At 35.1% G+C, this 17,422-nt stretch overlaps 1 protein-coding gene across 1 annotated transcript; it reads left to right on the top strand.

The window, feature by feature from the left end:
- The first annotated feature begins 1,587 nt into the window (after positions 1-1,587).
- Positions 1,588-17,304, top strand: LOC131840727 (probable C-mannosyltransferase DPY19L1). The gene is made up of 10 exons (XM_059188920.1): positions 1,588-1,801; positions 4,309-4,559; positions 5,731-5,939; positions 7,279-7,462; positions 8,505-9,430; positions 9,891-9,997; positions 13,050-13,212; positions 15,222-15,347; positions 15,863-16,024; positions 16,313-17,304. The coding sequence occupies exons 1-10, from the start codon at positions 1,708-1,710 to the stop codon at positions 16,338-16,340; spliced, it is 2,250 nt and encodes a 749-aa protein (XP_059044903.1). The 5' UTR covers positions 1,588-1,707; the 3' UTR covers positions 16,341-17,304.
- Positions 17,305-17,422: the final 118 nt, after the last annotated feature.

Raw genomic sequence — 17,422 nt, 5'->3', positions numbered from 1 at the left:
ATTAAATCGGTTAACCATTCAAATATTATTTGCACTGACTATTTTAAGTTGGTGTCTAAAATGGTCACTTGGATGGATTAGGTAAATGATTCATGTTTATTTCTATTTTAAATATTTTTTATAATTATGAATAGAATGGCGTATCCGCCTGCGATAATTTTCCAGGAGGGACCGCGTGGAGGTCGACTTGGCATAGTACATTGCTCGTTATCAGGCCACTAGTCCACATTACAAACCTTGCCGAAACCTTTGGGCCAGTAGTCATTGTTTACGAAACTGGACAGCATATTAGTGATAAGGGTACAAGCTGTATGACAGTAAGGGTACAAATTCCTTGTAACTCGAATTGTGACTAGACGTCCACTAAATTACACTCAATGTCAGGTTACTTCGTAATTTATTTATTCATATCTATAATCTATAATAATATTATACAGAGGAAAGATGTATTTTTGTGTGTATGTTTGTTTGTAATGAATAAACTCAAAAACTATTCTGGCGATTCTAAAAATTCTTTCACCATTAGAAAGCTACATTCACCTTGAGTAACATAGGCTATATTTATTGCTAGAAAATATTAGGGATTCTTACTAAAACTTTAGTAACGTAACACAAATTGTAAAAAAAATGCTATAAAATATCTTTCGTCGCGTGAGCTGCGGAAATTAGAACAAAAGTATGTTCTACAATATTGAAGAATATATCAATAACAGAACAATAACTAGAAACTCTAGACATCTATGTAATGTACCTTATAATAAAATAACTATTTGGTACGTTCCCTAAAGAAGTAATTCTCCAATTTTATCGAGTAAAAATTTTATACGATCATTAGCATGATTTTAGACTACAATTTTACTAAAGTACACTTATTTAAAAAGTTAAAGAAATAGTAGTAGCCCACTTGAAAGCACCAAGATGGTTCAATTTGGTTAAAATATTGCGTAACATAGGTACACACAAAAATAATAGCAAATAAACATTACCTACCGACCTACTTATCTTTTTTTAAATATGAGTTATAGTACTGCATGTTATATGATTCACCCCCTGTGGCTGTTTTAAATAACTGACTAATATAAGTTAAATATTGATTTTTCCAACATAATATTTAATTAACTACTATTAAGATGAATTATGCTCGTCTTTTAAGCCTGAATTTGGATAATGGCTCCTTATGTTTTTAATATACATATACATATGTAATATTATTATATCTATGATAAACATTACATTACTTTTAAACTGACTTCAAAAAACAGAAGGTACATCTATGAGCAATTGCAATCAATAAGTACGATACGTGTGATTTTGTCTCGAGATATGAAAAAAAACATTTGATTATTTATGCATTTACTTCGTGAAAGACACAGTGAAAATAGACCTTTACTATCTTATCTATAGTTTTTAGTTCTCTGTACCAAAAGATTTATTAAATTCACGCATTCTTACATGAAGAGTACATAACTAAGTACATACTTACTATCATCCAAGGCGCCGCGCCATGCGCTACTATTGTTTTTTTTTTGGTACGATTTTCGCGTCACTGTAATATTGGTACCTAAGACTTTTTAATCTGTGCTAACTGTCAATATCTCGTTTGACATACATGTATTTACATGTCAATAAATAATATCGATAGTAGCGATCCTTATATGTTGTTTAAAATTCAGAAAAGGAATGTAAATAAATAATTATTTATCGAAAATGCATGAAAATACCGACGATACGACTGAACAGCCAATTAAGAAAAAAGTTCCAGTTAAATTAGTGTTGAAATTAGTTCTGATCGTCTTCCTAGGTAAGGAATCTTATTCTTTACATATAACATACATTTAATGGATGATCTTCTGTATAAGTTGGAATGGGAAACAAGCTGACGACTAATCTGATGGTAAATGTTAACCGTTGCTTCGGATCGCTCATACCTTGACATTCTGGAGGAGTTTTGTTTTATGTTTCTTTACCCTATAATTTCAATGCCATATTTAAGACTGACTGAAACAGTTTACAAAGCAAGCTGTTTGGCAGCTGAAATAAGTGAGACTAATGTACCCACGCACACAAATTTTTACGAAGTGTACCTCTTAATTTAATAATAACATTGTAAACATGTAATAGCTCATTTGAAAACAATAAGAGTTGAGTTCATGGCCAGTTCTGCTTAGCTTGAAAAAAAGTAGCCTAAGTTACTCCTTATTACATCTGCTACCTGCCAAAAAAAGGTCCCGTCAAAATCAGTCAGCCACTTCAGAGATTACCTGGAACAAGCAGACAGACAGATAAACAAAAATAAAAAAAAAATTGGTGTATGTACCATATTTATGTTTATATAGTAAGAAACGGTTATTTCAATATTACAAACAGACACTCCTATTTTATCTATATGTATAGATTATATCAGTATCATTAGAGTTTACAATATTATTTGTATGATGGTTAAAAGTTGAAACTGGTAATGCTGATAGTTACTTAACTCAGTATATGTATACACTATAACATAATAAGTCCTTTTTGTTATTGTGATAATGAAATGGGGCACCAGTGGAGGATGTTAAGATGAGAATGAAGTCAGGTCAGTTAGCCCATCATCATATATTCAGCAGGAATTTATCACAATGGTTTCCAGGGGGAACCATGTGTAGGTTAACCAAACAAGGTACATTGCTAGTATTATATATACATGGTACAGTAATAGGGTATTTGTCTACATCAATAAATATCCATTATAGAGGGATGGGGGGGGGGAGGGGGTTAAATAGATTTAATACAATTGTATTAAATCTGCTTGCATAATACTTGAACGGCCAAGGTTTATATGAGTAAGATATATTACAATTATTTCCCACCCGACACCCTTGCAACCCCTTGTCAGAATAGGTAAGAATAGCTCTTACCCCCTACCCCAATCCTTACGTAAACATTTTTCAATTAATGAATTGTTTTAGCAAGACAATATGAGGGTTGCCATTCATGTAAGAAAGTAAATATCTAAGGATGACATAATCATCATCTAGACTCCCCCACCCCCCTAGTACTTATGTAATACTTCAACGGCCCTTTTCCCCCAGCATAACTAAAATTTACCATTGAACTGACTTTCACCACCATACACTAGACAACATATTTACAAAGGTCGGTTAGTGCATCACGGCAAATTTAGCAGGAATTTATCACAATGGTTTCCAGGGGAAACCATGTGATAAATTCTGAAGTTAAAGGTTAACCTGACATGGTGCATTGCTAACAACCCCCTTTCCCCCACCCTAACCAAAATATACCACAGAAAAGACTTACAATAGGACATTCACACACTAAACAGCATATATACAGATATATAAAGAAATGAAAACATTATGAATAAGACCATTTTATATTTAGGTATATATGACAATTAATGTATAAATGAATGAGAATCTCAGTGGTCTAACGGTTTAGCACACCACATTACTTTCAGTGGTTACAGATTCGATCCCTTGCACTGTACAATAATTTGTATTAATGACTATAATTGCTATCAACGTTTGTATATGTAATGGAGGAACCATTTATATTATTGATTTATTTAAAAAAACTGTATCTACATATTTTTATTAGTTTTCTAGTACCCATATACATATACATAAGCTCTGCGTAGCTTATGTTATATGAATTATTTATTTGTACACTTTACATTGATGGTTATGGACAAAATATTTGTAATTGTCCTGAGATATTATTAAATAAATATAATTTTCATTAATGTACATAGTAATTTTTTGTATGTATCATTATTTACATGTTTGCATAAATAACATAACTGATACAAATACATAGCTACTTTTTTTCTTAAAGACATACATATTATACATAGAAAACACCCAGACCGATATAAACAATCACTCATGAATACTAATGTTTGTGCTGTGTGAGGAATCGAACCTGCGACCATCGGAAGCAAGTCGGTGTGCTAAACCGCTACACTACCAGGCTGACATCATTGCATAGTATAAAACAAAGTCGCTGTCTCTGTCTGCCCTTTTTTTTTCGGACTACTCTAGTGCTGTTGGCCGCAGCTGGTCTTTACAGCTTCACCGGACGTTGCTGGCTGTCCGTCCCTATATATGCTTAAATCTTTTTCAACTACACAATGAATTTTGAAGCAATTTTTTTTAATATATAGAGTGATTCAAGAGGAAGGTTTATATATATAATACATGTACACCCATGCAAAGCCGGGGCGAGTAGCTAGTTCATTTATTAAGAAGAAATCAAAATTTTATTTATTAAGAAGTTTATTTATTAAGTAAGAATAATCTACTGTTACAGCGTTAGGTCTTGGCTACATACACTACCGGTATGTCTCTCACCTGTTCGAGAATGACCGCAACTTCTCCTACCTTTCTGAGATGGAGAGGGAGATGTCCTTCCGCACAGAGATGGGCTTCTACTACTCATATTACAAAACTGTCGTGGAGGAACGTCCGTTCGTGGCGGCTATGTCAAAATTGATGTATGATAGACTTGTGGAGTATCCGAAAGATGTAAACGCATTTAATAGATTTAACATACACCCTGAGGTGAGATAATAATTATATTCTTTACTAGCTTTTATCCGCTGCTTCGCTCGCATAACTTCATTACTGACTGCTGGATAGCGCTGAAGTAGCAAAATGTTGATATATTTTTTTTGTTTTTTATAAAAAAATATTTGGTTTTTTTTAATAAAAAGTATGTAAGTAACCTATGTTCATTCTAATAGCTCCAAGAATACGTGTACAAAATTTCATGATGATCGGTTCAGTAGTTTTTGCGTGAAAGTGTAACAAACATCCCTACTTTTACATTTATAATATTAGTAGTGATTTGCTCAGAACATATGAAGTGTCACAATGAATTATATTATTCCTCTTTTTTCTTTTCTTATTGTCCTTTTTAACTACTAGTGCCTTTTCCTTCTTTCATTCCAAAGATTTCTTGTGACGATTAATTTCCTTACGAACTTTCATTCCCTATTTTATTGTAACCCCTAAATGGTAATTTTTTTTAAACTTTTAATGTCATATTCTTTTATGTTTAATCAACAGCCAAAAATGAGTTTCTAGCTATAAAAATGACAATACTTTCATACGACCTTTCATCTCCCCTTTTAACGCCTTACAACCCTTTTTTCACAATATAAAGTAGCCTATATCCTTTCTCAGGGTCTACACTATCTGTGTACCAAATTTCAAGTAAATCAGTTCAGTAGTTTTGGAGTAAAATCGCGACGGACAGAGTTATGGTGTATTTATCTTTGTCTCATGGGTCGTGACGTGTGGTGTCGTTACGTGAGGACTAGTTTTTACAACAATATGACATGTTCTGACGCCTTCAGAGGATATTTTGAATCAATTATTATTTTCTTTCTTCCTTTCTTTCTTTCTTTCTTTCTTTCTTTCTTTCTTTCTTTCTTTCTTTCTTTCTTTCTTTCTTTCTTTCTTTCAATACAGGCGTAACTCTAGAAAAGGTATAACTCCGACACGTCACAACACAACACTGGCCCATTTACATAGATTGATCGTTTCAGATAAGACACAACAGAAGCCGTAACAACACAACGCATTACTAGTACGTACGTTACCATACTAAATGTACAAAACAGATAACGTTCTGTTCGCGTCACGTCACGACACATCAGACATATATAAATCCACCTAGACTTCTGCATTTGTAATATTAGTAAGGCTTTTTATTTATTTTAATTTCCAGGTGTTGATAGGTAGCATGTACCGGTACTTAGAGCCCCTACTGAACACCAGCGCCCACCGGCAGTGTCACTTGGTGGAGCGAGGGCAGGGTCTAGCAGCGGTCGAGAGCTGCGTGGGGTTAGGACAACCTATTATGTTCTATTTGGAAGCAGTTTGGTGGCTCGCAGGCCTTACTGTTGCTGGATTGTTTCTGCATGCTACAGCACTTAGGTAAGTTTGTGATTTTTTAAATATTCTTATATTTATTATTAAGAAGCTACACCCGTGCCGGCGGTATATAAATTTTCATCTTCAATTACTGGTATGTGATGATATGGCTCGAATGCTCAGATGGTAACTCTGCGTGATCGAATCAGAAATGAGGAGATCCGCAGAAGAACCAGAGTGACCGACATAGCCCGAAGAATTGCGACTCTGAAGTGGCAATGGGCAGGGCACATAGGTCTTAGGACAGATGGCCGTTGGGGCAGTGTGTGGACCACGGAATTTAACTCTGGTCAAGATTTTTCTAAAATAAAAGTAGTAAAACGTCTTCCGGGCTGCGATGATGATGATGATGATGATGCTCAGATGGTAGGTGATGTTGCAGATGGACTGGTAGGTGATGTTGCGAATGGACTGGTAGGTGATGTTGCGGATGGACTGGTAGGTGATGTTGCGGATGGACTGGTAGGTGATGTTGCGAATGGACTGGTAGGTGTTTTTGCGGATGGACTGGTAGGTGATGTTGCGAATGGTAGGTGATGTTGCGAATGGATTGGTAGATGATGTTGCGGATGGACTGGTAGGTGATGTTGCGGATGGACTGGTAGGTGATGTTGCGAATGGACTGGTAGGTGATGTTGCGAATGGACTGGTAGGTAATGTTGATTAAAATATATAGAATTATTCAAATGATAAATTACAATTTTGTTGGACCGTTTATAGTTATGTAATTTAAATTGGACTCTCATCGTCTTGCGTTTTGTTGCTGCATGTACGCGACAATTACTCTATTCCTAAAAACTCCTTTAACATCTGTTGCGTAATATGGATGTACTAAACGAAAAGGCAACGGATGGGACTTCATTTTATACCATGTAAATATTTCTATTTTAGAAATATAATATAATTTTAAAAATATAAATATTTTTATTTCATTTTAAATATTTCTATTTATAAAAAATGGTAACACCATCCCAGAGAGAAAGCCAAAAATTTTCTCAATTTTTTTCTTTCTTTGTTCTTCTAAATATATATAACTCAAAGGTGACTGACGTAGTGATCTATCAACGCACAGCTCAAACCACTGGACGGATCTTTGAAATTTGGCATGCAGGTTGATGTTATGACGTAGGCATCCGTGGCTACTGCAAGCTCTCCAGGATTAAGTGAACGGTAGTTTCTTCGGCTTCCAAGGAGCACCAACAAAGATAACTATCTGGAGCACCAAGTGATAGTTTAAGGAACAGTGGCTCGTTACTATCCCTATCTTTATTTTAAGGTTTTACCTATTTAGGTTTAGTAGATGTTTTGTTAATCGCCTATACAGTGTCACTCATTATTTCAGTGAGAGCATCCTCGGCGGTGGTATAGCGGTGGCCCATTATTTCGCCAACCATGCGGAGTGCACCCGAGTGCAATGGGCGCCCAATGAGCGAGAGAACATGGCAGCGCCACTGCTCTTACTGCAGGCGTGGTTGGTGAGCCTACAGTTGCGGGACAAAGATAGAAGGACCACATTCCAACTGCAGGTTAACTAACACTGGACGTTCGTACTATTTTTTTTAATAGAATGGTCGAGACGCCTGCGTTAACGGTTTACGCTGGTGAGGTACCAGTGTAGGATGATAGGATGAACATTAAGTCAGGGCAGTTAGGCCATTGACGAATTTGCAAGTGCTACTAGCACGGATATGTAATTTAGCAAGGATATATAATTCTTTGAAGCTAATCGCCTCTGGAACTCTTTACCACTACTACTACTACACTACTCTCCATTCGATCTTCTCAATCTTCAATATTTAAAAATCGACTAAGATTTTTATCTCTCCCCAACGCTTATGTTTTTTTTTCTTTCTCAGAAACCTTCCAATCTGTAGTATATATGTATGTGTATTTGTATATGCGTATGATTGTTTGTATCGGTCTGGGTATTTTCTATGTATAATATGTTACATACATATATATGAAAAAATATCTATGTATTTGTATCAGTTGTCTAGTACCCATAACAGCTTTAGTAGCTTTTGGGTCTAGATAGCGCTTTATGAATTGTCCTGAGATTATTATTAACTAGCTATAAAAATACATAGCCTATATATTATTCTGCTGTATAAGCTATATTACTGTAAAGTTTCATTAAAGCCCGTTTTTGGGTGAAATAGCAACAAACATCCATCCATCCATCCATACTCACAAACTTTATATAGCGCGTTTATAATATTAATTAGATATTGCAGTTTTTTATTTTCTGTTTATTTTCAGATCTTTTATCCAATTTTTGAGAAAAAAATCCAGTATTTTTGTATTTTTAAATAATATACAACGTTTTCGTTCAATAATGTGTTTTATTCATAAATTGTATTTGAGACACTAAGGAAGCAAATTGCAGTACACGGATTACAAGGAAAATTTTTGAATAAAAAGCTATGCCAAGCCGTTTGGCCGTTTTTCTTAATGTATTTGAAATGATAAACAAACTGACGGGCCGCCTCATATAAAATACTCCTGGACAACTCACACAACGCCATCTAGTCGGCCTCTATTGCTACTAACTATACTATTTCGTTCCAGGTTTCAATCTTCATTCTCAACGGCCTGTGCCTCCTCTTCTGGCAGTTCACACAGTTCATATTCCTCACGCAGACAGCCATATTCTTCGTCATGGAGCAACTGAAGATCATAGACCTCAAGTCCCTATGTGTCTTCCTGCATTCACACTTCTGTGGATTACATATGGCCGTGTTGCTACTGCAAGGGAACGACATGCTAAAATCGTCCCTATTCGCATCATTCTTCGTGGTTGTATCTGTCTACTGTTTGTTCTTCAGCTCGCTGCGCATTAAGGTTCATAATCGCTTGGACTTATTTGTAGAAGCGTGGTTGGTTGTACTCCGTTTGGCTATAGTGGTGTGCGCTTCGTTCTACTTGAAGAAGGTCATAAGCGACTTCCTAGAAGTACAGGAGGACTCGCATATTTGGGATATTTTGTATTCGAAATTCACAAATTATAAAAGCTTTCACACGTTAATATATACATGTTCGGATGTATTCGATTTTCTACCTTGGAGCTCTATTAAAAAAATGCTACATTCCTTCTTGATACCGTTTGTTCTAATAAATATATTGAATGTCTGCAATTACTGGCTGTTTAACGCAATAAATGCATCACGAAAGAGAGAGATAGAAGATATTCGCGTGGAAACAGAAAAGGACAACGAAGAAGACACTGATGATAGCGGCATAGAGAATAATGCAGAGACAATTAAAAATAAAAACGACACAGATAAGAAATGTGATGTGAGCACAGAGAATGAGGAGAGCGTAGACGGTGTTGTGTTTTTTTTGAAAAATCTAAAAATTGACGCGGCGGTTTTTTATAATATGTCACAAATGGCTGTTTACGGGGTGATGGCGGCGCTGGTGATGAGACTGAAGATGTTGTTCACCACGCAGCTGTGTGTGATCTCTTCATTATTGATGAACAGAAAATATTATCAGTAAGTATTACATCTTAGTCTTCTAATATGGCAATGCAACGCAACGGAATGGCAAGTCAAAATAGGTCTAGTCGTTCCAGAGATTAGCAAAAACAAACAGATAGACAGACAAAAATGTTTATATATGATATATAATTTTATTAGTGAAAAGCCATTAATTTGAAATTACAAACAGACGCTTCAATTTTATTTATTTGTATAGATAATAACTTGATGTCCAGTGTTGTTCATGTATATAGTAGACGGTTACCACATACCACCAAGTAGCTTTTAGCTTGTATACTATTTGTAGTATATGTGGGAAAGAGGAAGAAGCATTATGTCGTCTCTATCGCGCACTGCTGGCGTCATGCGGCATTAAGCTGTGAACCTCGAATGAGAATAGTGGTGTATTAAATCCGATAATTAAGAAGGCCTACAGTACACTATTCAAGTCAGTTTTTTTTTATTTTCTCCACAGATTACCAAAGAGATACATGAAATATATACCGTTGCTGTGGGTGGTGGTGACATTACCACTCGTGCAAGATCTCATAGGCAACGTGTCCCATGAAATGTCGCACGTTGGTGAGTATGTTTGTTTAACTTACAAGGATTAAAATTTTATAAGAAGCAATTCTTATTACGTCACCACGTCACACCGGTTTTTATTCATTTTAACACCCATCTACATAACCCTGTCACAGTTGGTTTTAATAGATAAAATTTCGTGTTTTTATACTCGTACTAATATTGTTTATACTAATATTAAATTAATATTGAGTTGGATTCCAACCGTCCAATTCAAACGGCGATTGTATGGGTATGGATTCCAGGGAGTCATTGCGAGAGTGTTTTAAGGAATCAAATATCCTCACCGTTGCTTCTCAATACATTTATGAAAATATCATGTATGCCAGGAAGAATATAGACAGTTTCAAAAGAGTTAGTGATTGCACCAATAAAAGCTTACGTAACAATAATAACAAACTGATTTTACCTAAATGTCGTTTGGCTAAAGTTAGTAATTAGTTTTATGGCAATTGCGTAAGGTTTTACAATAAAATACCAGAGTCTGTTATAAATGTGCCAGAAAAAAGATTTAAATGTCAAATAAAACAGTTCCTTTGCAAAAAAGCTTACTATAAAATTGAAGAATTCGTTAACGATAATAATGTTTTTATAGAAACAATTATAAAAAAAATCCATAGCACTGACAGTATTATCTGATTACACTAATAATGAGTGCGTAGCGATTTCTATGTTGATTATCGCATGCCTCTTACTTGTTATACTGTAATTATTTATATAAAAAAATATCTATTAAAAAGAGCAACACACAAGTTTCTTGCTAATTCTTCTTGTGATGAATCTGCATTCCGAATGAGTGGTAGAATCAAAATATGACTATTCAAAAGTGCTTGTAATGAGTTTATTTGAATAAAGATTATTTTTATTTCTATTTCTATTGAAATTGCGACAGCCGAAGTCGAGGTTTGAACCCCCAGCGGTGCCCTCAGATTAAAGTCGTGTCCGTTACGCGGCAGTTAGCCTTCACCTGCTCCATAAGTTCTGCAGGTTTGAAGTGCCATCTGCACTCACTCGTATAGTTAGGTGAAGCTGTAAAGGCCAGCCACGGCCGTCGTAACAGAAATAGAACGTCAGTAACAAGTAAGACCCTACTATGAGGGTCCTAGATTTCATTATCTTTAAATGAAATTTGTTCCTCTTCAAAATTAAAAATTCAAATTCAACAATCATTTATTCATGTAGGACATTTTATCCGCTTATGAACGTCAACTTTTTACATTAGAATTTTTTTCCCTACCGTCCAGTTCGATATATAGATCCAATTGAAAAGAATTGTCAAGAATCTCAATTGAATTACTTTTTTTTAAAAGCCTGTTTATTTACAATGCATAGGTATTTATATAGGTGTCTATGTCTAACATTAAATGAAAATCCCGAACATGAAAACTATTGCCATGCACGCTCGTCATTCAAGTAATCGTTTAGTGAGTAATAGGCCTTGCTCAGTAAATATGATTTAACAGATGTTTTGAATTTATTTAAGGGTAATTCCAACATATCCTTTGGTATCTTATTGTAAAATTTTATACCTATTCCCATAAAAGACCCATTGACTTTTTCTAAACGATACTTGGGGACAGCAAGTTTGTCTTTAAATCTAGTATTAATATTATGAATATTGCTGTTTTTTGGAAATAAGTCAAGATTTTTATGAACATATAGGATATTTGAATATATAAATTGAGAAGCAACGGTGAGAATATTTGCCTCTTTGAATTTCTCTCTTAATGAGTCACGACTCTTCATACAGTAGATCGCTCGAATGGCACGTTTTTGTAATATGAATATATTTTTAATATCTGCCGCTTTTCCCCATAATAATATTCCATTCTTCAATTGCCTTGTCTTTACTTTGTTCACTTAACGTGTGACATAATTTAAATTAAATTAATAAAACTAATGATCCTAAATTAAACGTATTCAGAAGCACACCCATATATTAAGTTTTAAAAAACCAACTATTATTCTGCTTTATAACAGCTATGTGAGGAGTAAGTTGGAATATTGCAGCATGGTTTGATCTACCTACAAAGTACACATAAACAGAATAGAAGAGTAAAAAAAAATGTTCATAGTTTGTCATATAGTTTCAAAATACCAAATATTAAAACTTACAAAGACAGTAGTAATAATTTTCCCTTGAACAACTGTCCTTGCGTAGATCTTACCTTGACATGTCTTTTCTATATAAGTTGGTGAATGGTCATATAGATTGTCCTCCCCAACTAAATAAAATTGATTTTAATGTACCCACAAGAGTACCACGTTATCCTTGCAAGTTATTCAAAAGTAAAGCTTGCAGAACTAATTTGGGTCGTGTTTCACCTGTCCTCCGTTTATTGCGCCTGTACAACGATCTTGCGTAGGAATATCCTGAAATTGATATTCTCTTTGACAACACTCCGAGTTCATAATTAAGCTCAAAATGTATGTATGTTTTATTGTATTATTGTTAGTAGCAGTCAAGTTTAATTAATATTATTGACATGTGAAGTAGCGGTATAATCTTGTAACTCAAAGCATGCTGTGGTCACCTATAAACATGAGAACAGTTAGTTTAAGACCATTACAATTGTATAGAATCATGACAAACTTTTTATAGCTGTATCTTGTGTTGTTAATCCTTAAAAAAATACCTCAAGAGTAGATGAAGTAAAGGGTATTAGATATCATAATTGTTTCACGGTCTTTTCCAGTACCTTGAAAGAAGATTCTTTACATAATATTTACTTTGTGCACTCCAAAAGTGTGATAATTTGTGAATGGTCCCTAATAACAAACCTAGGGGGGAAAGGTGATTGTTAGTAATGTGGATTTATGACCCCATTGCTAGCAATGTACCATGTAAGGTCGACCTCCACGCAGTTGCACTTGGAAACCATCGTGATAAATTCTTGATGAATTTGTCACGATGGGCTAACTGGCCTGACCTCATGTTCATCTTGTCATCTTCCACTGGTACCCTGCCAGCGTAAACCGTTAGTGCAGGCGGGTGCACCATTCCATTATTATGCACAAAAAAAAAACAAACCTAATAATGCTCAATCAGGTGAATTCAGCGATATACCCCAAGAGGAGTTGTTGGAGTGGATCAAGAGGGAGACTGCCAGCGGTGCATCGTTCGCGGGTACGATGCCCCTGTTAGCCACAGTGATGCTCGCCTGCAGGAGGCCTATAGTCGCACACCCACACTATGAACATTACGACGCTAGGTATGAAGATTTTTTTAATCATTATTACATTATATAAAAAGTCGCTGTCGCTGTCTGTCCCTATGTTTGCTTCAGCATTACATACAGTATATATTTGACACACACACACACATAGATATAGAGGTATAGTCCTTGACAATAGAAGCTTAATGAAGTCCAAACTTATAAGTTTGAACTTCATCATCATCATCATCGCAGCCCGGAAGACGTCCACTGCTGGACATAGGCCTCCCCCAAAGATCTCCACGACGATCGGCCCTACCCTGCTCGCATCCAATGCCTTCCAGCGATCTTGACCAGATTGTCGATAAGTTTGAACTTAACTAAGTTAAAATTAACTATAAGTTAATTTAAACTTCATTATATAGTATAAGACAAAGTCGCTGTCGCTGTTTGTCCGTCTCTATGTATGCTTAAATCTTTAAAACAACGCAACGGATTTTGAAGCGGTTTTTTAACAGATAGATTGATTCAAGAGGAAGGTTTATATGTATGTATAATACATGGACACCCGTGTGAAGCCGGGGCTAGTAGCTAGTATATATATAATATATATAGAAAACACCCAGACCGTTATAAACAATCATACTCATGAATACAAATGTTTGTACCGTGCGAGGAATCGAACCTGCGACAATCGGAAGTAGAGCGGTGTGCTAAACCGGTAGACCACTAAAGGCGTCGATAATGACTAGCATGGAAAACAAGGTCAAAAATTAAAATAATAATGCAATTACTCACGTAGAAACCTTTTGATTGAGGGATTTTGTCAACCCAAAATTTGTATGTTAGTCGGTGTCTGAGCACATTAGAATAATGAGGCATGACCTATACCGTAATAATAAAATTTTTTTATACTATGGCGGCAAACAAGCATAAAGCAACAAGTGCAGCCGTGCGAAGCCGGGGCGAGTAGCTAGTAATAATATAATATATGTGTACTGTTTTTATTACAGAGACGTCTATTAGACCTCAATAAGAAAAACCTTAAAATAATGATAGGAAATATAACTATAATTAACTATACTAACTATATTCATGTAGGACATTTTAGCCGCTTATGAACGTCAAATTTTTTTTATTATATTTTTTCCCTACCGTCCAGTTCAGTATATAGATCCAATTGAGAAGAATTAGCAAGAGAAACAATTGAATTACTTTTTTTTAAGGTAATTTATTTACAAATAGCTGTTCCCGCGACTTCGTCCGCGTGGAGTTTAACTTTATTTTTCTAAAATAAAAGTAGCCTAAGTTACTCCCTATTACATCAGCTACCTGCCAAAAAAAGTTATGTCAGAATCGGGTCAGCCATTTCAGAGATTAGCCGGAACAAACAGACCGACAGACAGACAGACAAAAATGATAAAAATTGTTATTTTGGTATATGTACCGTATATATATTCATATGCATGTAGTAAAAAACGGTTATTTCAATATTACAAACAGACACTCCAATTTTATTTATATGTATAGATGTATATTTATATAGGTGTCTATGTCTAACATTAAATGAAAATCCAGTGCATGAACAACTATTGCCATGCACGCTCGTCATTCAAGTAATCGTTTAGTGAGTAATAGGCTTTGCTCAGTAAATATAAAAAAAATATTTAAGCATGGGGTTTTCAAGAAGGGTATATTAAGGTTTCTTAAAGGTCGACAACGCGCACGTGTCACCCCTGGTATTTCGGGAACGGTAACCTTTTACCATCAGATGGGCCGTATGCTTGGTTACCACCATAGTAGTATAAAAAAACGGTAATTCCAGTATCCCTTAAACAAAGACAAGCTACAGACAGTCTCCTTTGTCGGGGCAACTTTGAAGCCGAAGAAAAGTCTGCTCGCATACTTCAGGACGCGTTCCTGCAGCAGTGGACGCAACGGTCAGGTCGCTCTGTGAATTCTGTAGACACTAGGAGGGTCTACTTTAGTAGTCTCGGCTCTACAGAACGGTCCAGATGAAATGCTGAATGCGGAAACTAGTCTATATTGTATTAACTTTTTTCCAGGGAACGAGCGTATGCTGTATACAAGACTTACGGGCGGTTCTCTTCACAAGAGCTGTACAGTGAACTGAGCAAGCTGCGAGCAACGTACCTTATTATCGAATACAAGTACTGCTACGGAAGAAGCAGGTATGAACTCTTCATTTTCTATTATTGTATATTTTATTATAATTATAACATTATGTAATTTGTTGAATTTTAAATGTTTTTTTTATTTTCTCAACTCTTGGACATTTTAACATAATATTGTTAATTGCATATGTGTTACCCACTCACTACTAGTTATGCCTCACTGTTGGGTTGAGTGGTAGAGATCTCTTTTAGAGATAAGTCCATCTTTGCTCACTCTGTATATATTTAAGTTTACAACTGTATTTAAAAGTGCAATAAAGAATATATAATAATAATAATAATAATGATAATAATATACCCACACTTGGCTAAGGCCCGTGTAGGTGAGTATTACCTTTTAAATCCATAAAAGAAGAGAGAAAAAAAAGGAAAAAAAGAAAAATAATAATAATAAACTTTATTGGCCAATAAAACACTTTTACATTTAATACACAATAATATATATATATATATAAACCCTTAAGCTATTTGTTTTCCTCTCTCCTACCTGTAATACTTGTAACAATTTTCAGCAAAGGGTGTTCATTCTATGAGATATGGGACATCGAGGCCCCGGAGTACCGCGGTCGGCCGCGTCTCTGTCACATACTGCTCACGGAGACTGTGGAGCATTTCTTCCCGATGTTCCGCAACGATCACTACGCAGTCTTCAGGATTCACGACGTCAGTGTTCGGTCAGTATTGATCAGTCATGGAAATAATTATAATGACATCTATTTAATGTAAATATAGCACTTAAAAAATAGATATTCAGTTAAGTTTCTTTAAAAAAAAAATACTAAACAGAAAAATTTGTGTGATTTATCCTCATAACTGAGGGGTATGAAAAATAGTTTACCTCTTACTTCCAGATCTACTGAATATACACATAAAATTTCATCAATATCGGTCAATCCATTTCGGCGGAATTTTGTTACAAACACGTGACACATAATTTTTTTAAGATTAGATTTTATTTACAGGTATATGCCTCGTAGCTTCGACACTTGACAGTTGTTGAGCGAGCGATGATGCCCACGCCGCTTAATCTATTACTAATCAAAAATATCATACACATCGGTACAGCTCGTTTATTCAACATTACTACAATGCTAAATATGAATATCTCGAATTGTTAACTGTACTTATTTAATTAGTATTATATGAAAGGATGTATTTTTAATTAGATCTAGGGCTTCCGTAAATTACGTCTCGTCACGGACAGGAGAGGGTGTGACAATGTGTGACATTGTGTCACAAGGTGCTGGGATGTATGAGTTACAAGGTTGGTGTAAAAAAATGTAACATACTATCTAGACGACTGTACAAATAAATAAATAAAATTTAAGTGTTTGTAGTTTCAAATTAACAACTTTTCAGTAAATGAAAAGGAAAGTATGTATGTATATGGTACTTACATGAAACAATTAATTTTAATAATTTTAATTATTTTAATAAATGAGGGGGGAAGGTGTAAATTACGTTAAAATGTAAGTAGTTGGGGGACAGTGTAAATTGCATTAAAATGTAACTAGATGGGGGAAAGTGTAAATTGCATTAAAATGTGACTAGTTGGGGGACAGTGTAAATTACATTAAAATGTGACTAGTTGGGGGACAGTGTAAATTACATTAAAATGTGACTAGTTGGGGGACAGTGTAAATTGCATTAAAATGTGACTAGTTGGGGGACAGTGTAAATTACATTAAAATGTGACTAGTTGGGGGACAGTGTAAATTGCATTAAAATGTGACTAGTTGGGGGACAGTATAAATTGCATTAAAATGTAACTAGATGGGGGAAAGTGTAAATTGCATTAAAATGTGACTAGTTGGGGGACAGTGTAAATTACATTAAAATGTGACTAGTTGGGGGACAGTGTAAATTACATTAAAATGTGACTAGTTGGGGGACAGTGTAAATTGCATTAAAATGTGACTAGTTGGGGGACAGTGTAAATTACATTGAAATGTAACTAGTTGGAGGAAAGTGTAAATTACTTTAAAATGTGACTAGTTGGGGGATAGTGTAAATTACATTAAAATGTGACTAGTTGGGGGAAAGTGTAAATTACATTAAAATGTGAGCTGTGA

The sequence above is a fragment of the Achroia grisella genome, unplaced genomic scaffold, assembly GCF_030625045.1.
Source record: "Achroia grisella isolate CSIRO2021 unplaced genomic scaffold, CSIRO_AGI_Agris_v1 utg149, whole genome shotgun sequence".
NCBI lineage: Eukaryota > Metazoa > Arthropoda > Insecta > Lepidoptera > Pyralidae > Achroia > Achroia grisella.
Note: the sequence above shows the minus strand (reverse complement) of the source record. Positions and strands in the feature narration are given on the sequence as shown.